Source organism: Colossoma macropomum, unplaced genomic scaffold (genome assembly GCF_904425465.1).
Source record: "Colossoma macropomum unplaced genomic scaffold, Colossoma_macropomum, whole genome shotgun sequence".
Lineage (NCBI taxonomy): Eukaryota > Metazoa > Chordata > Actinopteri > Characiformes > Serrasalmidae > Colossoma > Colossoma macropomum.
In genome coordinates, this window is record NW_023494784.1 from 34,751,284 (window position 1) to 34,777,741 (window position 26,458).

At 39.8% G+C, this 26,458-nt stretch overlaps 1 protein-coding gene across 2 annotated transcripts in view; it reads right to left on the reverse strand.

Annotated features, from left to right (window-relative positions):
• Positions 1–4,511: 4,511 nt before the first annotated feature.
• Positions 4,512–26,458, reverse strand: part of spegb (striated muscle enriched protein kinase b) — a 97,860-nt gene continuing 75,913 nt past the window's right edge. For both annotated transcript variants that reach the window (XM_036570011.1, XM_036570021.1), the window contains 20 exons: positions 22,914–23,114; positions 21,586–21,643; positions 21,024–21,101; positions 20,551–20,723; positions 20,420–20,446; positions 20,064–20,216; positions 19,919–19,961; positions 19,196–19,264; positions 16,475–19,103; positions 15,326–15,475; positions 14,937–15,053; positions 13,870–14,037; positions 10,932–11,054; positions 9,989–10,153; positions 8,875–9,691; positions 7,866–8,105; positions 7,220–7,443; positions 6,825–6,900; positions 5,763–5,912; positions 4,512–5,620 (listed from right to left, as the gene is read on the reverse strand). In XM_036570011.1, the coding sequence (XP_036425904.1) occupies positions 5,347–5,620; positions 5,763–5,912; positions 6,825–6,900; positions 7,220–7,443; positions 7,866–8,105; positions 8,875–9,691; positions 9,989–10,153; positions 10,932–11,054; positions 13,870–14,037; positions 14,937–15,053; positions 15,326–15,475; positions 16,475–19,103; positions 19,196–19,264; positions 19,919–19,961; positions 20,064–20,216; positions 20,420–20,446; positions 20,551–20,723; positions 21,024–21,101; positions 21,586–21,643; positions 22,914–23,114 (5,935 nt within the window). In that variant the 3' untranslated portion in view covers positions 4,512–5,346. The remainder of the gene's footprint in view (positions 5,621–5,762; positions 5,913–6,824; positions 6,901–7,219; positions 7,444–7,865; positions 8,106–8,874; positions 9,692–9,988; positions 10,154–10,931; positions 11,055–13,869; positions 14,038–14,936; positions 15,054–15,325; positions 15,476–16,474; positions 19,104–19,195; positions 19,265–19,918; positions 19,962–20,063; positions 20,217–20,419; positions 20,447–20,550; positions 20,724–21,023; positions 21,102–21,585; positions 21,644–22,913; positions 23,115–26,458) is intronic.

A 26,458-nucleotide genomic window follows, 5' to 3' on the forward strand; every position in this document is an offset into this window, starting at 1 on the left:
GTACATGCAGGGCGTTGTGAAGAAAAAATAGTACCCACAGAAAACATATTTTACAAACTTAGCATTATTTTACCGTTAACAGCGTGACTTAAAAACTTAAACGACACATGTAAGTTCACTGGTCATTTTGAATTGCAGGCAAAATAGTGAAATGTGTAGTGTGGACATAAGGGCGTCTGGTTCCAAGTACTGTAATGGTGAACAATTTTGACTCGGTAGATTTCTCCAGAAAGGTGCATTTTCTCACCAAATCACTCAGTGATTTTGTTTACATCTAAACCATTGAATGATTAAGTAATTTTTTGCAAAATCGGTGGAGTTCCCCTTTAAGCTGTGTATTCACGGATATGGCAACTCCTGTTCGTGTTAAGTCACTTTTAGGAATTGCAGAACCAGGTTAACCAAAAACAGCAATGCATCATGTAATTTATTATTAGTGCAACTTCACCAGTTTAACAGTGACCTCTCACAGGTCAGCTAATCTTAATCGCTACGCATCTGGATACTTGCCTTGGAGTGTCAGTGGATGTATGTGACAAAACTACCATTTTTCAGATGAAGTACTGTTAATAACAGACTTTATTTCATGAATTGTCATGTTTTCCACATATACACACTGATTTCATACTACTGTAAAACATTCATGTCATGTCCATGTTTGTCACTGTTTTAGTGCAACATAATGCATTCCAGAAAAACTTGGTTTAGTTTCACATTAAAGGGTCGCCCAGCATGATCCAAAGGAAAAGTACACAAATGCTCACACGCCAGTTATTAGTACAAAACCTTATTCACAACCACAGACCAGTGTCTGCGGCTCTTTAACCATGTTTGCTTTGTTGTGATTCCATATATCATTGGCCTTAAAGATTGTTCCAAACTTGAGTCATTCAAAACGTAATTAATGAAGAGTGGAAATCACTCTTACTTGCTCTTCATTATGCAAATAATAAAGAGATACAAAAGTTGAAAATGACAGAAACACCAATAATATTAATAATAATATTAATAATAATAATAAAATTTGGCAACACAAAAGGCCCTTGTGCCTGTAAATAGCAGTGAGTTTAAGCAAATGAGAAATGGAAATAAGTCAGCGTGACACTGTGTAGCAGGCACAGCAACAAGGTAAACATTTGGCTCACTGCAAGGTATAACAGTATCAAAGATTAACATACTTTTGTACCCAAACAGTTTTTGGATACTTTTGCACTTTTGTACCCAAAACAGATCCATATGGCCTTTGAATTATTACAAAAGGGCGAGTGGCAGTGCTTAAGCAGGTGTTTCATAAGGTGGTTAGTACATATATGTGAACTATACTTTAAATCTGCAGCACAAACTGTGCTGTAGTAACATTTCCTCTACTCACTGATGTGATGTAGAGATGATCAACAATATGCAAATCTCCTCTTTCTATAAAACTCCTCCTTTTTGGATGATTTTACACAACATCATGCCCCGGCAATAACACAACCAGATCTACATACATTTGCCTCATTGACAAAACGAAGAAGTAAAACCATGATGTTCTGTAATCCTGTGCTTACCAAGTACGACCAAAAAGTCAGATCCATTCTGTCCACAACAAACAAAAAAGCATAACCTTCATTTCATTACATGACAATAAAAAGTAACCATCATTTAGATCAACGACTTGATCACAGCACTCATAACTGTGCCAATTAATTTCCTGTATATTGAATAGGGTTTCATGTTTAGTTGATTAAAGAATGACTGTTGATATGTGTTCCAAAACATCAGACCGATCATAAACCTGTCATGGTAAAGCAGAGATATTCAAATTTAGATGGGTCTGTATTTTGTGACCACTGGTAGTTAACTGAACTGTTATTTTACCATCACCCCTGACTCCCCTGAGGAAAAAGGAAGTAAGTCTGTAGTATCTGGACCGCAAGGACTGTGAACTGAATACCTCTGACTTGTATGAAGAGCTTAATACTGATGTTTTTGGGAAAATTTACCCATTTTTACATAATCTGAAAATGCCAGGTGATCTTTACATTGTGTCAGTCTTTCATGATGAAAGGACTTACAGAAATGGCTCAAAGTATCTTTCTACACTATAGGATTTTTCTTCTAACGGCAACAATATGCAAGATCTAAATAAAATAACCTTGATTTTACTCATCCACTGAAAACAAAACCATACTTCATATGTTGTACTTTCAAAGTAACATTGCAAAGATTCGTCAAACATTCAACATAGCAGCCACTGTGTCTTTGCCACACATTTTTTCTATTCTCTTCTGTAATTTAAGCCATAACTAGAGAAGTGGCACTTCTTATAGATGACACAAACTTTTTCAGTTGTAAGACACACTACAAGATAAATGGGCAGCACACTCACGCTGGTCTTAGTTTAAGTGTAGTTCCACTGAAACACATAAAAAGAAAAAAGGACAGTAAGAAATGTCTGCCTCGTTAAACACCAGCTCATTGAACACAGTATTGTCCTGCTGGTCTTATATGCCTGTTTAATGGTTTTAGATTCACATATCCACTGTATTCTTGGTCAGGACTTGAACAAGCAAACCCTCCATGTAACCACCAAGACCTAATATGTCTTAAATTACATAAATAAAAAAGTTTTAAGCAGACTCCCCTGTACTTTGAGTTGAGGAATAATACCACAATACTTCATTCTGCTGCCACAGGTAATTAATTTATTCTATTTATTCTATAATGTAAAATATCTGTATTGATAGCATGCTCGTCACTCCACCAGTGTGCAGATATCCAAAAAAAAACCAAAAAGGTTTTCAGTGCATTCAGAAGACTTCAACAAAGGCAGATACATAAAACCAGTGCAAAGACATCTGTGATGTATAATACATTCTGGATTTTAAATAGAAAGGCAACCTTCAATACCAAAAAAGTTGAATAAATAAAATAATAAGTGGCACAATTTGAACTTTCCTCAGCTTAGAAGGACAAAATCCTGCATCCTTTTGTACAACCTTGTTTCCAAAAAAGTTGAGATGCTGTGCAAAATGTAAATTAAAACATAATGCAATGATCTGCAAATCATTTAAAGTCTATATTGATATGAAAAACAGTACAAAGACAATATACCAGATTTTATAACTAAGAAATTTTATTGTTTTTCTGAAAAATATATGCCCATTTTGAATTTGATGTCAGTAACAATTTTTTAAAAAGTTGGGACATGGACAACAAAAGACTGGTAAAGGTGTGTGATGCTAAAAAAACACCTGGTGGAACATTCACTCATGGAACATCTTACAACTAATTAGGTTAACTGGCAACAGTTCAGTAACATGATTGGGTATAAAAAGAGCATCCCAGAGAGTCTTTCAGAAGTGAAGATGAGGAGGCGTTAACCACTCAGTGAAAGACTGTGCGGGCAAACAGTGCAACAGTTCAAGAACAATGTTTAACATAAAATAACAAAGAACTTCAGAGAATTTCATCATCTACGGTACATAGTATCATTAAAAGACTCTCTCTGAATCTCTGTACGCAAGGGACAAGGTCGAGAACCAGCACTGGGTGGCCATGATCTTTGAGCCCTCAGGTTGCACTGCATTACAAACAGACATGATTCTGTAGTTGAAATCACTGCATAGGCTCAGGAAAACTTCTGAAAATCACTGTTTGTGAACATAGTTTGTTGCTGCATCCACAAATACAGGTGAAAACTCTACCATGCAAAGTAGAAACCATATATAAACAGGATCCAGAAACACAGCCGCCTTCTCTGGGCCCGAGCTCATTTAAGGCTGACTGAGGCGAAGTGTAAAAGTGTCCTGTGGTCTGACAAATCAAAATTTGAAACTCTTTTTGGAAATCATGGATGCCGCATCCTCTGGGCTAAAGAGGAGACAGACCACCCTGCTTGTTGATGGTATACCATGATGGTATGGGGGTGCACTAGTGCACATGGCATGGGTGACTTGCACATCTATGAAGGCACCATTAATGCTGAATGATTTATACAGGTTTTGGAGCAACATATGCTGCCATCCAGATGACTTTCAGGGAAGGCCTTCCTTATTTCAGTAAGACAATGCCAAACCACATTCTGCGTGTATTACAAAAGCATGGCATCATCATAAAACAGCATCATAAAAGAGTCTGGGTGCTAAACTGGCCTGCCTGCAGTCCTAACCTGACATCCACTAAAGCAACTGGTGCATAATGAAATGGAAAATACATCAAAAGAGACTGTGAACTGTTAAGCAGCTGAAATCTTACATGAAGCAAAAATGGAAAAACATTTTACTTTCAAAACTCCCCAAATCTTTGTCAAAAGAAGAGGTGATGCAGCACAGTGGTAAACATGCCCCGTCCAAACTTTTTCGGAACATGATGCAGGCATCAAATTTAAAATGGGCATATATTATAAAAAACCATAAAATTTGTCAGTTTCAACATTTGATATGTTGTCTTTGTACTATTTTCAGTTAAATATAGGGTTTGTCACATGACTGGACAACTTTTTCCTTTTTTCCCTTTTGATCAAAAAGTTTCTCTGACGTCACAGGCTGCTAAGTATGACCCAACTTTTTTGCCATGAACGGTAAAAGTTAGTAAAAGACAAAACTCAAAGTAGGTTGTAAAACATCAAGTGGCACTACAGTAAGAATAGCTTGAGTGCTAAATACTCCATATATACTCATGATAACTGTATAACAACTACTTGTAATAAAAGAGTCAATCATAAAAACTAGCAGAAAAAAGGATATACACATTTTATTCCTCCACAATTTCCAAGGCCCCAGGGTCATTATAGGGAAATACCACAAATGTTTACATTAACATGACATTTGGCAAATGATGTCGTACACCTCCATGTTCTTAAATTATAAGCTTTTTGGAGATTTACTGACTCCACACAATGCAGAAAACAGCTTGCAACATCTTAGTCAAACTGTCACAGATAGAAGAATATGAAAAGGGATGTGTGGGCAGGGCAAGACAGTGCAGGGGAGAAGCAAGACTGTGCACGGAGTAGGGCTTCTAGCAGGACAATGAACTCGACAGCGCTGAGCATGCTGGCCACAGCTGATAGAAGTTAGCGCATTAGGACCTGTTTGATGCAATAGGTAAGTTCTGAACGAGACTGGTTTTTCTTGTCTTGTGTCTGACTAAGGGTGTGTTTGACTCTTCACAGAATGAGGGCAAGTTTGACTGAACAGGTGCCTGATGTGTTCGCTCACTGCACAGTAACTGGCCCCCCTTATAAGTCCAGCCAGGTGTCAGCACAGTGACAGTTGGTGGTCCTGAGGCTGGGCCTCTCTGTCCTTCCCCTGGAGCGCTACTCTTGGGTCACGTTCCTGCTCTGGCAGAGCCAAGGTGAGCTCACTGGGTGACAGGGGTGGAGGGTGTTGAGGGTATGGAAAGTGTAGAAGGTGTAGACGGTGTGGTGGGTGAGGTGGGAGTTTGGGGGGAGCTCTGGTAGGAGCGCAGGAGAACTTTGTGCTTGGTGGCCACCTGGGCTCTAATCTGCTGCTGCTGGCTCAGGAACTCCTTGAGGCGTGTGGTGGTGAAGGTGAGGGTCTGCCGCCGCAGCCGCATCAGGTATGCATCCTGTAGCCAGGAGTTGTTGAAGCAGTCCTTGATAGAGGGACGGGCCCTGGAATGTACCATCACACACACAAACACACGTACACACACAAGTCACATTGGTTACTACTTTGACATTGCCTAAGGTGCATTCCTTAGCTGAATGGCAGATCTTAGCTGATGCAGAACAATACAGAAGGTCATGTACACACCAAGGGTAGCTGCACAGGATCTTCTTAAGGAACAGAGAGGCACTTTGGGACACGTTTTGGTAGAGCTTGCTGAGGTCAAACTTGGCTGCCAGGATTCTGGCCTCGGTCTCTGCTGGGTCGCTCTCCGTGAAAGGCAACCTTCCACTGAGCCTGATTATTATAGAATACAGCACAACACAGGTTATGAGTGGCTTAGTTGTGCAAAGTAAAGGTTAAACCATCTGACTCAGTCTCTATATCATGCCATACTGTGAAAAAAACAGTGTTTTAGGATGGTGAAATCTAAAACTTTCTTTACTTTTAGGTAAGCAGTAACACACAAGCATGTACAATGACAGACAAACAGAAGGACTACTAGATTGACAGACAGATAGATAGATAGATAGATAGATAGATAGATAGATAGTAGGAATGTAACAATTCACAGGATTCATAATTTGGTTTGATACAATACAGGAATGTCTCAATTTGATAAATTCTTCAATACAGCAAAAATAAGGAGTGCCTGAAATTCTGCCTTACGTTAATATGTTAATGTTTACTTAGTTTATTACAACATTCAACATTATAAAAATACTACATTTTATAATGATGTGCCATGGCTAACTTGTTAGCCCCAAACTAATATATATTTATGAGGAGCCTGCTTTTCCTTCTAGCCCTTGATTTTGAGGTAAAGAGGAAGCCATATTTTCAGAGGAAATCTGCTCTCAGTGTGGGCCTGCTTATTTCATTTTTATTCTATTTCATGCAATATAATCAGTATTAAACTAAGTACTTAATTTGAACTAGGCTGTTGAATGTACTGTTCGATACTTGCGTGTACCTGAATTGAGAGGCTGGTACTGAATGATACGATACTTTGTACTGTTGCACTCCTTATAGATAGATTGAGAGACAGATAGATCGGCAGGTAGACAGATAGATAGATACACACACATACAATGGAACTGTCAACAATAAGCACCACGTTAAGCAATGGATAAAGCATATCAGTTTGTCATTCTCATTCTCTGTGATGCAACAGAAGAGCACTGCTGTACAGCAGTGACCAGTACTCACATGATGAAGGTCAAAACACCAACGCTCCAGATGTCAGCTGGAGGACCCACCACGTCTCCTTTCAACATCTCGGGAGCTTTCAGCAATCAGCAGGGATTAAAAAGAAACACAAATTACAGGGCACATAGATGTGCTCAATTACTTCCAAAAAAAGTAAAAGAGAAACATGCACTCCAAATAGGTAAGGATGATCTTTTGAGAGGGATAAAATAGAAAGAAAAATAGCCTAGACTATTTGACACATGAGTAAAAAAAGTATCCGTAGAGTGATATTTCTTAAAAAACATGTAAACCAAGCCAACAAACTGTGCATCCTGAAACAGAAGGTTAATTTAGGATGGTTTGAGGTTGCATTCCTCTCTGGAACAGAAGAGACCACAGCAGTCATTACTTACACATGTACTCCAGTGTTCCTATAGGAGGGCTAAACTGTTTTAGGAAGAGTGGATTGAAGGTCTGAGCACTGCCAAAGTCAATGATCTTGACTACATTCATGTAGGTGACTATGATGTTGTCTGGCTTGATGTCCAAATGCAGGATTCTTCTGTTGTGCAGGTAATCCAGACCCTGCAGTACCTGCACAATGTAGGCCACCACGTCATCCTCAGAGTAACGGAACCTGGAGATGAATGAGAGATCAAAAATCTCCACAAACACAAGGGCCCCCAGATGAATGCCCGTGTTCTCCCTCTACTCCGTTCTGGTACCAATGAGAAGATAAATGAACATGCTTCCTGAAGCAACACTTAATAGCTGAATAAGTGTAACTTAATTCAGTAGTACTCATTACCTGGGATGTATTATCCAAAATGAGAAGAAATGCAGTTTAAGTAATTTACAACAGGATTTGACCAAATGGAAGTGGCTAGAACTAGAACAAGGCCAAGATCTTCTTGCTCACTACCACAGACCGTATTAATTCAAGTGAACAAACAACAGGCACTTGTTCTGTGATACAGTAGAGTTGTGTTTCCCGCAGAAGCAAATGAAGCACGATCACAGAACATGGTGTACAAGCCTGGAGGCCAAATAGACACTGACCTGTCAATCAGGCTGTAGAGGATTTCTTTGCCTGCACAACACTCAGAGATGAGCACGAGGTAGCGTGGAGTGACATAGGCCTCATGGAGGGCCATGATCTTGTCGTGATGCAGGGACTTGAGGATCTCGTACTCCTGCAGAACGTTCTGCTTGCTCTCAGGCTCATAAGGGACGATTTTGGCCATGAAGAGGTTGCCTGTGGCATTTTCTCTGCATTCACGGATAACACCAAAACGGCCTCTGGAACAAAACAAAGAAAGGAAGAAGAGACGTTTAAATAATCAAGATAATTAAAAATGTGAAGATACAATATATTTACTTCACTTTATCTTTTTAAATGTGAGTAGCCTTGCAGGGCCAGATAGGATCTCGTAACGAAAATTGCAAAAATACAACAAAAATGTTAACTGTCAATGACCATTTTTGGGCAATTTTATTAGCCTTTTTTTCACCCAAAGCTCACACTGTGTGAACACATGAAACAGACCAGCACATTTCCAGTACTTTTTGCTTTCCAAAGCTGTAACATAAAAAACATTATTTGGCCTTTATTAGGACCAACAGGCATTTCAAATTATTAAATGAAAAAAAAATCGGTTGAATCATTTTATAATTTAAATAACATGAAATCAAATCATGTGCTACATCGAAAGCAAGAAACAAGCAGCTATTTAGCACAATGAGTCATGCATAATAATGCTGTGACATTTTGGTAAAGGTGTAGCAGCAGTATTTAAATACCGCACAGTGCACTTACCTGACTCATGTTATTTACATAAAAAAATGCAACACAATTAAATGCATATATACAAAATGTTTAATTGGCTGACTGCAGATTGTGTGTTTTCGTCAGCCAACATATGATGATGCTGATTTTGGCTGATTCAAATTGAGCGTCCCTATTTTTTTAAATCTTCATTTCATTCAATTTAAAGTCTTAAAGAATCTGGGATATCCTGTACAGTATACAGTAGAAGACACAGAATCAATAAAATCACAGGTTTGTTACCTGGCCTTCTCGTCCATGAAGGTATACGGTTTTTGGGGTATTCCTTGCCGTAGAGTAGAGTCTCCTGGCTTACCCAAGGGAGTCCTGCGCCCTGTAGGAGTCACACGCCCAGATGGGGTCGCCCTCCCACTGGGAGTCATTCTGTTGGGTGTAGCAGCACCCTCCCCAAGAGGACTCAGACTTGTAACCAGCACTACAGGGGGAGAAAGGGCAGGAGAGGGCGTATTTTGGGTAACTGGTGTCACACGTGCTGTTGTGGTGGCGGGAACATACATGGGCACGGAGGAGATGGGTTTGCCAATGGAAGGAGGAGGGGAGACTAGTGGGGGAGGGGAGACAGGGGGGGTTTGGGCCATGGGTGAAACTACATTCACAGGACTCTGTGGTTTGGGGAGAATGGCAGGAGGAGAGAGTTTGGCTGGAACAGGCTGTACTGGAGCAGCAGCCGGGGCAGGGGTGGGTTTGGCTACAGTGATATTGAGAGTGGTTTTGGCTTTAGCTGGAGTGGAGGTGCTGGACGAGATGGGAGTCTGGAACTCAGGGACGTCACGGTGGGTGGGGGATGAATACGAGGGGGCTGTTGCTGGGGTTGCGGTCGCAGTAGAGACAGGAGCAGGGGTAGGCTGGGCAAGAGGGGCAGGTTGGGCAGGAGGAGCAGGAGGGGCAGTAGGGGCCTGTGCTGGGGCTGAAGCAGTGGGTGTAGGTTTACTCCCAGTAGGCTTCATAGGAGGCACGGTCATTGTGGAGGTCACCACTGTAGGACTCGATGCTGGTGGAAGAGTCTTGACGATGACTGTTCCAGTGGCCTTTTGAGGTACTGTGGGGCAAGGAATTTTTGTATTGAATAAAATTTCTTGTGGAACTCTTAAAGTTAGATACAAAAGTTGTGTTTAGAGAACGTTTTACTGCCAGGTTGTTCTTTGATTCTTTCACAAAAAACTCTGCAAAGGCTTTCCTTAACACTAAAGAGGCCTTCTTTCAAGCAAAACTCCCACAGTAGTTATACTTTTTATTTTATCTTTAAAGAGTATCTTGAAGTTATTATTTGACATATGGACACTTCCAGAAATAAAAAAAGCAGAAATGAGTACTAGGAAAGCACCATGAACTGTACCTGCTGCATCCAAGGTAACTTTCTCAGAGAGATTGCTGTATGGTCCTTGGCCAGCTTTATTCACACAAGCCACTCTGAACCTGTAAGTAGCGCCAGTCGGGAGGTCTGTGACATTGTAGTAACAATCAGCCACACCAGTGGCGACGATCAGCCAGTTACTTTCACCTAAAGAAAAAATCAATAATAAGGTGAAAAAACAAATATGCTAATGAAAGATCAAACACTAAAATAAACAGACACAGTATAATTATAGTAGTTTCTTGGATTAAACGCAGTGTGTAAATTTTGTTTACATTTTACTCTTGTGAGAAAGTTGAGATTATACTGACAACCCCTAAATGTGAAGAGGAAAAAGGAATTTACTGCAATACCCAACTTATCCAAATGATGGCAGTAAAGAGCTACTTGATGTTTCATGGAGACAAATATCTTCAATATTGCATGGTATAAATAGCCCGCTTCAGGAAATGCTAAAATAAGAATTAGAATTGACTTTATTAGCCAAAAAAGCTCACTTACAAGACAATTTTTTCTTGGATGTAGCTCACATTAAAACAAACATAGCAACAGTAAATAAACAGAATATTTAAGGAAAGAAAAACATCCCTTTGTGCTATCAGTGGTATTCTCTATAGATTATTTTGACATTTAATGATATTTAATAATGTCAATGATTTAATGATATTAATGACATTTAATTAATGACATGCCTCCACTGAATTTATTATTTTAACACGACTTACTGATGTACCATCACTGATGTCGTAACATCAAAAACATAGGTAAATAAAAAGTCTATTATCAAAACTAATTGAGGAAGCAAAACTAGGAGACAGTGGCTTTTACTAAATTGTAGCCATTCTGGTATTTTTTCCCTACCTGCTTTCATTATTTGTAGGCATGCTAGCGTTTTTCAGTGATATAGTCCTTTAAAGCCACTCACCCTCTGTCCTCCGCTCCAGGGAGTAGGTACATGGAGCCATGGTGTCGGATGGGCGCCACACCACTAATGCTGTGTTCTTATACTTTTGAGGAACTTCTGGAGTGCCAGGTCGGTTTGGAAGACCTAAAGATACAGTATGTCTGCAGTTACAACTTAAAGTTAAAAAAGTTCTGCAATACATTATATCTAAAAGATCTTTGAATACTAGTTGAGTAAATACCTTTTAAAGACTCTTTAACAGTTACATTATGTCAATACTACAATGGCTTTGTTCACTTGGGCTCAGGATGATATTTTCTATTACATATGACTGCTAAAGAACAGCAGGGACTTCCTAGTTGCAGGAGATGTTTTACCCAACGCACTTAAGTCTTCACAAATCTAAATAAGCTTTGGGAAAACATGTAAAAAATGTCACTGCAGTTTGTAGCAAATCACCAATTGTGCAATGTGTAAAAGTCTCATATGGAAATGTAAACGTTTTCCATATTGTCACCCTTGAGCATTTATCTAAATGTGTGAAAAATTACAGCTCTGAGAAAAGAGAATATTTCGCAGTCCTGCAAGTGAGTGACCTTGCTCAGTTAATCGGCAATGGGGTAGCATTTTGTAGAGGAGATGATTTATGGCCTGCTGTCCTGTGAGTAAATGGCTTTGCACATTGATAAGCACCATATTAGCCTCCCCCTCCAATCAGAGAGTGGGCCGATTGTCACAGGAACTAGTGATGACATAGCCAGCAGCACAGCTGCTCTGATGGCAACGGGCTCCTCCCTGAGCCCAGCTGTAGGCTTTTAAACAGAAAGACAGATCATAACCCCTGTCTCACAGACCCACACAAACACGCATATCTTCTCTCTATCTGCATTTCTGTCCGTATCTCTGTCCCTTTTTGACTTTCTTACAACATTCTCTCTTCCACTCCTGTTCTCTTCTTCAGATATACAGTGGATATAAAATGTCTATACACCCTTAATAAAATTGCAGGCTTTTGTGATGTAAAACTAGAAATCAACATAAATCATGTGACATTTTTACATCTTTAACGTAACCTTGCAAACAACAAAATTCAAGAGAAAGACAAACAGATAATTATTATGAAATATAATTAATAATACAAAATGCCAAGACCCTGGTTGCATAAGTGTGCACACCTTCACCACTAATACTGTGTTGAAGCACCTTATGCATTTACTACAGCCTTAAGTTTTTGTGCCTTGCTATTTTATCCCACTCTTGCTTGCGAAAAGGTTCGAGTATTTCAAAGTGACAGGTAATCTCCTGTGCACAACTTTCTATGAGATTCAGATCTGGGCTTTGTTTTGGCCATTCTCAGACACTGATCTTCCTTTTTGAAACCATTTCTCGGTTTGACTCAGATGCGGGGTTTTGGTGAATTTCCTCTTCATCTTCAATTTTCTGAAAGCGGTCAGTGTATGATACTTGATACTTGTTAGTCAATATACCATCTATCTTGACTAGAGATAGCAGTGTCCCTGTGTTTTTTTCCCACCTATTGATGATAGTATTCACAGTGCTCTGCTTTTGATATTCTTTCACACTATTCTCCTGTTTTGTACATTTTAAAGGTGCTACAGAATGGAAAACTATATTTACATTGGCAGAGTTGAGTAAGAAGAGTTCGATACATGGAACTGACATTTCGTAAACCTTAAACACTGTTGTCTCCTCCTTTGAACAAAAATCCCACATTTGCAAAAGTAGTAAATAAAAAAGCGTGGTAATACTTCAGAAGTTTCAAAATCCTTCAGTGTTACATGATAGTCTTGACTCATTAATATTCTAGCCCAACAGGAAACAAGGACAACAGTGCAACAGCAACGAAACAGGAGGCTATGTACAGAAATGTACAGCTCCAGGCTGTGAAGGGGATGTCTGCACTTTTCATACCTTTTACAAGGAACCGACTGTCAACGGGCATGACTGATGTTCATCCTTAAACAGGGAAGATGACTTCCTATTCACCAGCTTCTTAATCGAATGTTCTGTTCCACCTTAAATGCTACACCTTGTACATGAGCCAGAATGTAACTGCGGTGCCATTTAAGGTGGAATGGAAAATCTGCAGAACAAACTAGCAAACAGTAAGTCAACTTCAGCTCCCACATGTTTAACAGGATCTTGAACAACCATAATTCAAAGTAGTTAGTTTGCTCTGCACACTCTGGACAGACAAACCTTGGACAATATCGAGCAGGCTCTGCTCAGCGTTTGACACTGAAGAGAGGAGCAGTTCCAACTTTATTAGCATCACATCCCCAACAGAAACCTATAAGTATCTAGCCATGCTGTGTGATTTTAAACACTTTTTGATGGTTGAAACAAGACGTTTCATAGTGAGCTATAAATTTTAATTTACTTTGTGTTGTTGTCAAGATCAAAGGCAAGTAGCTAGGTATCACAGGAACCATTAGCTACTAGCAAGCTCCAAGTAACAAGCATAGCGAGCTAAACAGTATGAGGTCCTAGCTTATTTACATGGCAATTCAGTTTACTTTCCTGCCTGTGTTGCTTCTGTGTGAGCCATCGCGGTGCCTTGCTGTAAACCAGCAAATCACAGCCGAGCTCATCAAATTATTCATGAGTGCACTATGAAAGGGAAAACAGCTTGTTTTATTCTAGGGACAAATCACAGGGTTGTAATTGGGCGTGTAAAACCGCATCTGGGCATTTTTTGCCCCGAGCTAAGTTACATATCTTCTATGTAGACATCGGAGAACACTTTAAACTGCTGAAATGTAAAAAGGCTACAGGTTCACATTAAAAATGTGATTTATCTTAATGTCTGTGTTTACATTACAAAAACCTGCAATTTCAATAAGGGTGTGTAGACTTTTTATATCCATTGTATGTGCATTTATGTGTGCATATGTGTGCCATCCTGTGTTGTATGTGTATGCATGTGTGTAAAACTCACGGGCAAGGGAGAGTTTACAGGAGCTGGTGACAGAGGCCAGTGGGTTTGTGGCCACACATTCATAAAGGCCTGCGTCATTCTTGGTGGTCTTCATAATCATCAGCAGTTGTCTCCCATCAGGGCAGGAGATCATGTTCATCCTCGGGTCAATCTCAAGTGGCTTTTTATCTGAGCATGCACAGTCATCAAAAGAGTAAGACAATGACGTTATGCAACTTCTTTTGTCTCATCTAAAATCTTATTAATTTTGAGAATTTCTAAGTCACAGCTTGGTGATCCCTAAATATGCTGATGTTCACATTCACTGATTTTTTTTGGCTTATGTCGTAAAGTCTGACTTTGCAGAGACACTGACATTTACGTCTGCTATAAATAGCTAAAGAGTGAGCAGCTATGGCAATGTCAGCACAGTCTATTCACAGACTACAATTTAGCAAACATAAAGCCAGTGAAGTAACACATTTAAGGGTCTGTTCTGAGACAATTTTGCCCTGACATGATTTGGCTGATTAGATAAGCAAAGACTCACTCTGAGGTCCTCATTTTATAGAACAGCATGGAGTTCATGCTTTAGTGTTTAGCAAATCAATTCAAAAATTGACATTTTTCTTCTGCTGCCATTACCAGAAGTGCACGCAGAGCAACAGACGAGCTATTCTGTATGCCATTTAATAGTGCAAAAGAAATTTTCACTGTCATGCACATCATACAATTTAAGTCTGATGTGTAAGAAATACTGAAAAGGACCATAATGATTTGCTAACTCAATAAACCATTCTAATTCACTACTGACTCAGTACTCTATGCTTTAGTTATGCTTTCACATTTCTTAATAAATCATTGTGAATCAGATATAAAACATAACTCCTGATGATAACATGCACATCACAAACCAGATGAACAGTGGCACAATAATTTAAATAAAATTTCAGCACATTTATATTAATTTCGTCAGGGTATGTTGTATAATCAGTGAATGAATCATCAGATGATAATGTACTGCATTTGACTTGGTTTCATAAGACTGAACTGTGTAATATCTAGTTTCAGGGTTGGCGAGATCAGACCTTTCATCCATGCGATGTGTGGGTGAGGACTGCCAGCAGGCAGGCAGCTGAGAGTGACTGGATCTCCCTCAAGGAGAACATGGTCCCTCAGCTTGATATGAAACACTGGAGGAAAGTCTAAGAACAGACAATTTGGGATGTCTGCATGAATAGTCATTTCAGGAGATTCTCTTCATAGTGCCAAAACCATGTTTACATAAATAATTCACAGTGATAAATGCAGAATTATGAAAAAGGCCTGCAGCATAAAGCAAAATGCAAAAAAGATCAAAGACAAATCTAGAGTAAGCTAAAAAAAACTCAAGTTGTCATGTCTTATGTACTGTTTGAATTAAATGTTTCATATAAAAAAATAACAGAACACTAGTCGATTAAAAACACAGGCATACCAGAGGCCATACGGGAGTACTGGCGAGAGCGGAGGGAGCCATTTTCTCTGGCAATAGCAGTGGGTATGTCTGGCTGAGAGACAGTCTTGTCCCTCCTGCCTCTGGTCAGGCCCCATCTGTCCCATCGTGACCTGCGCTCAGTCTCTGCACCTGGGAGGGAAAGAACATGAAGCTCAAAGCCAACAATAACAACAACATTTTATGTCAGTGAAATATGGACTGTTACATATTTATCCTTGTTTGACAGATGGCAAGCTTTGGTTACAACCAATTGTATCACCAATCACAATACACTTCCATTAATCAAGGTCTTTATATTTAATTCCCGATAATTACTTAAGATGGGGCACAGTACTTTTCAAAAAGAGCAAAAACTTGGACCCATACCAGCCCATTCTACAGTGAGGGCAAACAAATATTCTGACACTTTTTTGTTATTTAATCTAATCTACTTTGTTAGTATATCTACTCCAAATTTACAAATGTAATGTATTTTAACTTTTAACCGTACTTATAAATAAGAACAAAAAGTATGTATTTTTAAGCATAAACAAAAATAAGTAGAAAAATGAAATTTATAGGGAAAAATACTATAAAAATATACACTATATTGAAAATTCATATATGTAAAGGTTACGTAAAATATATCAAGTTCTAGATATTAAGATCTCAAAATGCGCTCTCAGATTAATGATAAGGAAGGTATGAGAGAAGGCTACAGTCATTTGTAAAGAGGTACAGGATGACCTGAAATCAGCAAACAATAAAAAAAAGGAACTGCACCCCAATCATCTCAATTTCTACACTCCACGTAAACTCCTCTGCTAAAACCAACAAAAACAACAAGAGCTTTGTAAAAACAACAACAGCTTTGCAACAAAGTTTTTTAGACATATCTTTGTTAATAAAAACATACTTTTTTGTTTATACTTTTATATATATATATATATATATATATATATATATATATATATATATACATATATACAGTCAAAAAATGTGTAAATTTGAAGTGGATATATGCACTAGAAGTATATTAATTAACAAAAACAAAAGTGCCCGAATACTTGTTTCCCCTCACTGTATAATCATGTTCAACACCACAATTAACATCATCGCATGCAATCAATTAACTGTCATCTAACATACTTCTGGCAGCTGATTCTGACTGGATGCTAGACATAGAATCCAAAGATTCAGAGGAGGCCCCAGTGCCCGACTGACTGGCTAGTTGATTCTGTGGGATGCCCTGTGGGATGCCCATTCTCTTTAGACTGCCTCCCTCTGAGGTGGAACGGCGTAGTATGGACAGCAAAGGAGTCCTCTTGGTTTCTGTCTTGCCCTCCTTTTCATCTTTCCTTTCTTCTGAATGGCTTCTGATCCTCATGGATAAACCGCTCACTGTGCTGCCAATTTTTCTGCGCATTGCTAGAACAGGGGACTCAGTTGGTTTCTTGGTCTCTGGCTCTGGAGGTGTCTCTGGACCGCCGTCCAGCCTCATCATCTCCACTTCCTTTTTGTCCTGGGACCCTCTTCGTCCCAAAGCCCAAGACAAACGACGCCTTGGGGTAGTTAATTCATCCTCTTTGAGCTTTTCCTCTTTCCTCTCCATTGACGGGGTCCTCCTTAGGCGCATGGACAACCTCCTCATGAAACCTGGGTCTTTCTCTGCCTCACGGAGATCTTGTACAGACTTAGACTTCTCTTCCAGCCTCCTGGGTACAAACTCCAGAGGAGCACCAATTGGTCCTGGACGATACATCTCCTCTGTCACTTCAGGAGCAACTGTAGAGAGCTTTTCATCTGTCTTTTGCCAAGAAAGACGTTTCAGACCACGGGTGAGAGAAGACTCGCGCTTTTTAAAACGAGCCTCAAAGACTTCTTCAGAGGCAAGGTCCTGGATGTGACTACCAGGAGAGGGCTCTCTCTTTGGGGAAAGAGTGGGAGTCTTAGGTGGACTTGGCTCCTTGGCTGGTTGTTCTACTGATGCAACACGAGAGAAAACCGCAGGATGTTCAGTGGTTTGGTGAGTATCAGTCTTAGATGATGATGGGGCAGATATGAGAGACGGCTCTGAAATATGTCTGGACATGGATGCATAGACAGGCACAGATGGAGGAGCTGGCACTGAGACATTTGTGGATGTGGGAATGGCTGCTGGCTCACTTGGTGTTTGCAGTGATGGGACTAGGATGGTCTGCATGACACTTGCATAGGCAGATGTCCTGCCATCCGGAAGTACTGTGCGGGCAGGGGGAGAAGGGGTCACATAAGTTGAGACAACACTCTTAGGGGTATTGGCAGACACTGCAGCTGGGCTCACTACGGAACTAGTGGATATGGTGATCTCTGAAGCATTAACTGGTGCCCTCTCATCTTCCTCAACTTCTCTGACTTTCATCTTAGCAACAGAAGGTTCCCTTTCTTTTACAGGTTCTTTTACTTCCTCTTCCTCCTCTTCAATTCTTTCCTCTAACACAACTTTGGGCACCACAGAAGGTACTGACCTACTTCGGGGAACATTCTCAGGTTCTTTGGCAGTTTCCTGTAACATGCACAAATCTTTCTTTAGGACACTAGCATCATCATGTTCTTCTACAGCGTCAATGTCTGCTTGTTTAACTTCCTCATACTGACTGTCTCTGACAGGTGAAGGCTCCTTCTCTTCTGCCTGTACCTTTGTTTCATGTCTCTTTGGTTCAGGAGTGAGTGGTTTGGGCGTGACAGGACGGGAATCTTGCTTGACTTGCTCTGCAAGAACAGACATAGATACAGCTTCTTGCAGTCGCCGTTCCTCTATCTGGGCAAGAGGAATCTCTAGAGGAGCCCCAATCCGCCGATGCAGGGGCATTGGCTCAGTGTCACCCTGGCTGAAGGATGCACTCTTGCGGAGCACTTTGGTTTTTGGGATGTCATCTCTTGGTGATTCGGTGGATGCTGCCCGAACTAGTGGAGGGTTACCTAAACGAGCCCCACGCATAAAGCGCTTCTCATCTCCCATGCCTAAAGTCTCTAACAGGGGGCCTCGAAGACCACTCATCTTGTTGTCCACAGAGCCTCCTCTGAGGAGTCTCTGTCTCATCAGCTCCAGTTTCAGAGCATAATCTTCCTGACTCATCTTGGCAGCTCCTGGGCTTGGGCTTCTGCGAGGCAGCTCCATAGACACAGACTTTTTAAGGACTCTTCTACCATCTGTTGGACTCTCCTCTGGACCCTCCTCTGGCTTGATATGGAGTTGCAGGGCACTGTCTGCTGAGCTCCCTCTACGCAGCTCACCTCTACGACGAGCTCCCTCAGGCTTGTCAGACTCCATACTTGAGCCTCTGCAAAGCGGTCTCTTTGTTTGCTCTGCTCGCTTGGCTAGTTCCCCTGGTTCCTCATCAGAGGAACCTCTTTCATCATCTTGTGTTGTCCTCTTCCTGGCTCGACCTCTTGCAGCACTATCACCAACCTCCTCTGATGACTCACACTCCATGGGCTCTGCTTTTTCAGGGCTTGATCCAGACTTCTCAAGGTTGCTGCTGGTTTTGCCCATCATTTCATCATCCCCAAGAATCTCAGTCAGTGACATTCTGGAGCCAGAGAACTCCATATTGAGAGGCATAGGTATGAAGGGCAGCTCATCAATGTCCTCATCAGAATCTGATGAAGATGAGGGTGGTGGCGAGCCCTCTTTTAGATGCCGTGGGACAGCAATGGAGATGTGGCTGGAGGAATCATCCAGCAGCTCAGGAATTGATCTCATCACCATTTTGGATTTATAGCTGATAAGAGATCGCTGTAAAATATTGAATAATTATTACTATCATGGAAGAAAGAAAGGAAGGAAGAAAGAAAGAAGTGGTAGAACATTTATTAACATTTCCTTACTTGCCATTTTCTTCTTAACAAGAATTTTTTGAGGGACTCGGTGCTGATGCTCTTTCCTTTGTTCAGAGTCTAGAAGAGACAAACAGCTATTAGCAAAACTGTGCAAAGGGTGTAAAGAATAAATAACCAGGAATAAAATGAGAACTGCCATTCACATCATCAACATGCATCACAGTTTAAGTATGTTAAGAACAATGGGCCTCATTCACCAGTTCTAAAGAAGCGATTTCTTTTTAAAATCCATTTACGCAGGTTTCACAGAGATTTTAACATTCATTAATTTCATCTTATTTGGGACTTGTTCCAAAACAGAATCTATGCACACTCAAGCACAAAGATGCGAACAATGCTGGGGTTTGAGTAGACTTTTGCTTAGGACCTTTCTTAAGAATAAATTCAAGAAAAAAATTAGGAACATATTGGTGAATAAGGCCCAATGATAGCTGAGTGACTTTAAATCTGATGCTTCAGTTTGAATGACTTTGGGTGTGTTAAAATCTAAAATGTATGTAGAAAAATTTTTCTATTAAGTGCTTTATGTGGCAATACATTCTGGAGCTCCTCCTTTATTTTTATATAAAAAGGATTCTGCTTATCAAACCCATTAAATCTGTTTGATATTCTCTAATTGCACTACTGGAAATGCACATTAGCTTAGCCAAAACATTATTCTTTATTCCTCTTTCTCATTTTGCAGTTTACTATTATTTCTCCACCTCATACCTTGAACCAAGGATGGCGAAGACACTCGCTGGCATCTGGTCTCCTGGAGAAAAAAAACAAGTACAAATGTTTAATAAATAATTAAGAAATAATTCACTGATTACTTGTACTGACGTATTTAACAGCACTTTAAGTTTGCACTTACAGTCTGTCAGCCACTAACAGTTTGATGACAAATCCCTTTGCTTCATGGCAGAGGTCAGCAAACATGCTCTCTTCAAAGGCTACGTTGTAATTTCTGATGTTAAGCACGGAGCTTCGGTCATTTTCTCCCGCAAATGGAGACACTCCAGTAAGACTGCAGGAAAGAGAAAAGTTAGTTTAATAAAAGTCATTTACTGTAGCTTATTTGCAACTGTACACTTAATGGAAGACATCAAAACAGTGAACGTACAATTACTGTAAGAACAACTGGATGCTTTCATTTTTACTCTTAAACTCCTTAACTTTCATTCTTAAACTTGTTAACTTGACTTATTGATCACAGGAATTCAAACCTACCATAGATAGGTCAGGACACCAACAGGCCTGAGAAAAGAAAATAGGTTTGTAACACATTCATGCCATGTCACTGTATAAACGCTATATTTTTACACCACCTAGTTGTGAGATGGAGGTATCAGGTCCTTTACCAGATGTCTGTTGCCTTAGAGACTGGTGTCTGGTTAACAATTTCAGGTGCAACAAATTCTGGAGTGCCATATTTGCAGTACTGTGCTTCATCGAGTGTGAACTTCACTGCATTCCCAAAATCACAGATACGGATCTGGTCGCTGGTGGGGTCGGCCATGAGGATGTTGTCAGGCTATGAGCCAAAATGCAGAGGGTTGGGGTTAACAAAACTACTGTATATATAGGGCAAAACATTGCATATATAGTGCAATCTGTAAAGTGCAGTGTTTCCCAGTCCTAGTTCTGACATACCCTTGTACTGTACAATTTGAGAGATTTCTCTTCCCTGACAATCCTGATTCAGCTCACTGAATACGTAGCACATTATGAGTCACATATACAAGGTGATGAGAATATGAAAACACTAAAGCAATAAGAGGTGCCTGACCTGGATTCTCCATAATTTCTTACAAAAACGCAAAAGCAGACCCACCTTGACGTCCAAATGCAGGATGTCATTTTGATGTAGGTAGCTAATTCCCTCCAACATCTGTCTTACACTGGAGCGGATCTGTAAACGGCATACAAGAAATGAACGTACTATCTGGAAAACACACATCTCTTCTCAATCTTTTACGACATCTAGTATGTCCAACCCTGGTCCTAAGAGCTCCAACCCTAATGTACCAGTGTAGCACATATTTGGAGTGATGGATTTAGGACGAACACATCTGATGCAGCCAGTCTTCAGGACCATATCTACAAAGCATGTTAGTTTAAGATCTAATTACATAGGAGGGTAGCTCTCAAAAGTATAACTGAAGACACTAGCACTGCTTTCTTCCAGTGTCCTGCACTACATTCATCCAGTGTCCTGCAGTACATTAAAGGTAAAGTGGTTAGTGTATGAATGGTCATACTTGCTCTGTCAAGAGATAATTGAAGGACACATGGAAGGTCAAGAATCGTCAAGTTGGGGGCAAAATAGGTAGAGGGTTGTTACATCACAGTGTGTCACTTAGTGGAGCATGCTGGGAAAGTCAAGTGGGTCTCACCTCAGCCTCAAATACTGTTGATTTCTTTGTTAGCCTTTCCAGAAGCTCCTCGTGACATCTTTGGAAAATCAGTAAAGGCAATCACAATCACTAGCAGTTCTGGTACATGGCTCTTGGTAATGACAACAACTTTAAAAATGACATTATCTGTGTCTGTGTCCATCTGTGTGTGTGTGCATGTCAGAGAAGGAGGGAGAGTAAGAGAGACAGAGAACACTTTGTGTATGTATAGGTGTGGGTAAAGGTGTGTGGGTGTTTTTCAGTTAGATACTTGCAGTTTTGTCGTTTACAGCATTTACATGCATATCAATGGTTTGATATAATTTATTACTGTTAGTCTAAGTAAGACAGGACTCTGGTCCTGGTGGGCCTGTGCTGAGCACAGTTTGGTGACTTCCCAGCTCAAATATACCTAGTTCAACTTATTTGTTAATTGTCAGATTTTGTGGGTTTGTTTGGATAGTGGTTCTACCAAACTATGCTGGACACTGGCCCTCCAAGATTGAAGCATCCCTGAACTAAGATATGATGATGTAAACAGCATGGTTTAACTGTCATGGTCCAGATAAGAACTTTGTCAGCCTAAGCGTAGTGTGATTAAAACATGCGACCCAGGTCAATACTGCCTGGACAATTCAAGAATGAGTTGGTTATCAACCATCTGACATCTGCCATGATATGTTTATGGCATAATTATGTGAATATTATGTAGCAGGGTTCAAGTAAAGTGTGGCTAAAACAATTTGTCAGAAATGGACACCAGAAGATACTTAGATGTAAGCATGAAAAAAAAGAATGCGGACAGTGGGAAACTCACACATGGGTAAACCTAGAAGCGCTACGAAGGTAGCATTTCAAGCTATAAAGTCAGACTATGTTGGCGTGCAAGTAAACGGACTATAAATGGACCAGTCCAGTCGTTCCCAACTCGCTCCTCAGACAGTCCATGTTCTTCCTTCAACTTGTTGTTTGGTTGGAGCAAAAATATGAACAATCTGGGGGGCACTGAGGACCAGGTTGGGAACCACTGGACTAGTCTTCTATACAGCTCATGTCAACATCTTGGTTTGGACAAGTTTTTTAGTCAGGCTGTTGTGTACATGTAAACGAAGTGAGACAACTTTGGAATAATAGCAGCCAGCAAAATGAGCCAGGTATGGACAACTGGGGTTATAGGTACCCATGTCTCATGGTTGTGGATCAATTATAGCTAGGCCTTATATGTTTTATATCCTGACTAAAGATGCATTAAGTGAATAATTCTAAATTCACAGTGGTATTTTGCCTTAGGCCTCATAGTGAAATAATGAAAATAATGAAAAGCGTACATCTCAGTGATGATGATGACGGCGTTCTTCTTCTCGAATGCGTCATGGAAGTAGATGATCCTTTCATGGTCGAGGTGAGACAAGATGTTCATCTCCCTCAGGGCCGAGGCTTTTCTCTTGGCACGAGCTGAGATGAACTTGGCTGCATACTCCATCTTTCCTACCTTGTGTGTCACTCGCTTCACATAAGAGAAGGCTCCTCTGGAACAGAACAGAGGTAAAGAAAAATGAACATACTGCTATATATATAAGACAACTATGTCCCAAAGGCAACTGCTGTGGTCACTATCTTTAGTCAAATCACATTGATATGTTTGATATATGGCCAGAAACTCTAACTGTTGACGAACTGTAACTGGGCGCACTTGAGGACAAGAGAGAGAGGGTGAAGATGTGCTCGGGGAGTTTGGGACAGGCGAGGTGAAAGACCACTGAGGGTAGAAGAGTGAAAAAGAGGAATGGGGAGGGAGTCATTCAATTTTAAAGTGCAAATGGCCTACGACGTCTCAGAAAAGGGAAAGTGCCTCCAGGGAAATCAACAGCTGAAAAGAAATATCATTTAGCAAATGGAAAGAGAAAAGATGATGACATTTCTCACCAGCGATCTATGCATCAACCTCACCTCAGTGCTGTCATGAAGTACACTGAATACAAAAGTGCTTCTGTGTCTCTGGCAGAAAAATATGTTCATGTTTAGAAATCAGTGTTCATTACTGTATGTAAAGCCAGTTAAGCCAGACATTTGCTCACAAGTGAGGTGTGGCATTTAAACAAATATATAATTAACAAAAGACTCTGTTACTTTGGCCTAACTACACATAGCTAATTAAGCACTGAAATGTGCTGGAGTCCCAAAACGCTTTGCCTTGGAGGCTACAGTGCATTGTTTGTAGTAGAAGAACAAAACAAAAGACAAAACAATATGCAACTAAAGAAGTTCTTAAAGTTTTTTGCAAATAAACAATATTTTGTTAATATACTACTTTAAAATACAAATATAAAAGGAAAATAAAAAGTTATTAAGTTATTGGGTGAGGGGGTGGGCTTAGGGTAACTCAGAAGCACATTTGATTTCACTGGCAAGAAAGTTAGCCTAACCGAATCCATTCAATGAGAGAACAGATGTATTTTTATTCGAATAATAACTTACTGAATGGGCACACATTGGGCAGCCCTGTTTTAGAGTACTTAGACACACCAAGTTTATGATATAAAGGCAGGACATCTGAAAATTATCCACAAGGTGGCGCTATTAGCACTCCAGTAGTTTTTGGTACTTCATAAGAGCGGTGCTTTGTATCAAGTATTTGTCCTTGTTTATACTTAAGAGGAAAACGTGGCTACTTGTGCTGTTTAATCCACTCTTCTGTTAATCATGTGACTTCTCAGTGCTGTTGTATAAAATGTGTTCTAAAAACACCAAAAATTAATTACTTTTCTTTTCCTTTTGTCACAAATTTCCTTTTTGAACAAGAAAACACATGACTAGGAATGTCGCACTTCAGTCACATTTTTTCAGTACTCTGCAAAACCCAGTCTATAATAAGCTCTCACTGATCTGAACTGAATTGTGAATGTGCTCTCGCTTGGAAAAAAAATCACACTGCATGCAACACTAAAGGAAGCCTTGTGCATCTTTTATACAGTTACAGAAAACTCAGTCACACACAGAATACTCCAATGTTGATACAGTTTATTGTGGTCAGTGTAGACATGCATGAACAACTCCTGTGGCAGCAGATTTAAATAAGCTAAATCGACAACCACCAAATTTTAAGAATTGCTTGCTGGTCAGATGCTCGGTTTAATAGGGTTAAATCCAAGACTGTAAACAACTGTTACACCATCCCCCAAAACACATTAGACATAATTCAATGGAGTTTGAAACCAAACATTTGGCATCAGGATGAAACACTACAGAAAGCATTTAAGGCGTAATTGTAAATGTGTGTGTGTGTGTGTGTGTATGTGCCAGCTGCCTTGCCAGATTTATGAAAACTCTTAGTCAGACAGCACAGTCCAAAAGATTCTCAATTAAATGAACAGAATCTACCAATGGATCATAAAAACTTCACTGGAATTTCATGTTTAAAAGTTTGTAGGCATTCACAACTCTGTACTGCTGTCAGAAGGGATAACAAAAATTATAATAATAATAATTATAAAATAAGTTTTTTTCTTGTTTGTTTGTCACATACTTAAATATATATTTGAACAAAAAAACAAATATATATTTAAACAAAAATCATTACATTATTTGGCAAAGAAAATTAGTACAATACATAACTGCAGTAAATGCCAGATTTCTAAATCAATATCACGTCTCCTAAATACACAAGCAGGTGCTCAGCACAAAGTGTCCCCCTCAAGTGTCTGGCCACAAAAGCTGATCGGTTGAGACACGTTCTAACCGAATGGCGCAGCACAGTTTTTTCACAAACACTGTATCACTCTGCTGAGACGTCGTTGCTAAGCAACGACTTTGACAGCTGTAGGAGACGCTCAAGCCATTTGAACGTTTTTACTTCTTACTTTGCACACAAACAGAAAATGGATACTTTTAAGATTATGTTTGACCTATAGCCGATTTGGTCAGACTCTGAAAATGAGACTACACTAAATTCTGTCATTACCACTAAAACTGTCATCACCACTGAGCAAGCTTTTTAGTCAGCAGCTGTGACAGAAGAACACCTTTAACAACCTGGAATTAGCCAGAAATGAACCGAATACCATTCGCCAAACAAGTTGGGCTGTAAGATGCTTTACAGACTGGCTGGAACAATAGAACATTAATATTTAGCAAAAATTGACAAAACTGAGCTAAACTTGATATTGCAGCAGTTTTATGGCTCAGTCCGTTTTTCAATAGGCGAGGCTTACAGCAGACTGTGCAGCGAGTGAGCGGAGTTCGTTACTCATAGCAACAAGCTGCTTGTTAAGGAACTATAATTTGGCGGAAGGAACTGCGAACATTAAAACATATAAAATGCCACGTTCACGACCCAGTTTATTAATTTCTTACTTTATTTATTTTACCGGTGTATAAAAGCAATAGAACACTCGAGGTTGTGTGTTATTGTGAATAACACACTCCCTCTCGTGTTCTATTGCTTAAATAATTTCCCAATAATGTACTAATCCCAGAAATGTCACAAAATTTTGCATATAACTCAGTCAAAAATGTACTAAAACCCAATAACAAAATAAATTGCCTAATAATGTAATAGAATGTCTTAATCGTTATTGTAGTAACATTTTTATCAATAATCTAATACCTTATCATATTATTGGGAATTTATTATATATAGGAGTTGACAATATTTTTTAAATAGATGATGACTTTTGCCTGATAATGTAACACCGTGTTTATTTTCAGTCTACATTCTACAGTTTGTGCATTAAACTTGAGAATATTGACACTGTACTATTAGCAAGTACCAAAGTTAGAGAATTCCGTGTTTCATAAAGCTTGACATTACTAAACTTGTGTACACACTGCCAGCGACAACAACACTGAGGCAGTCAGAAGCCATTACCTTTCA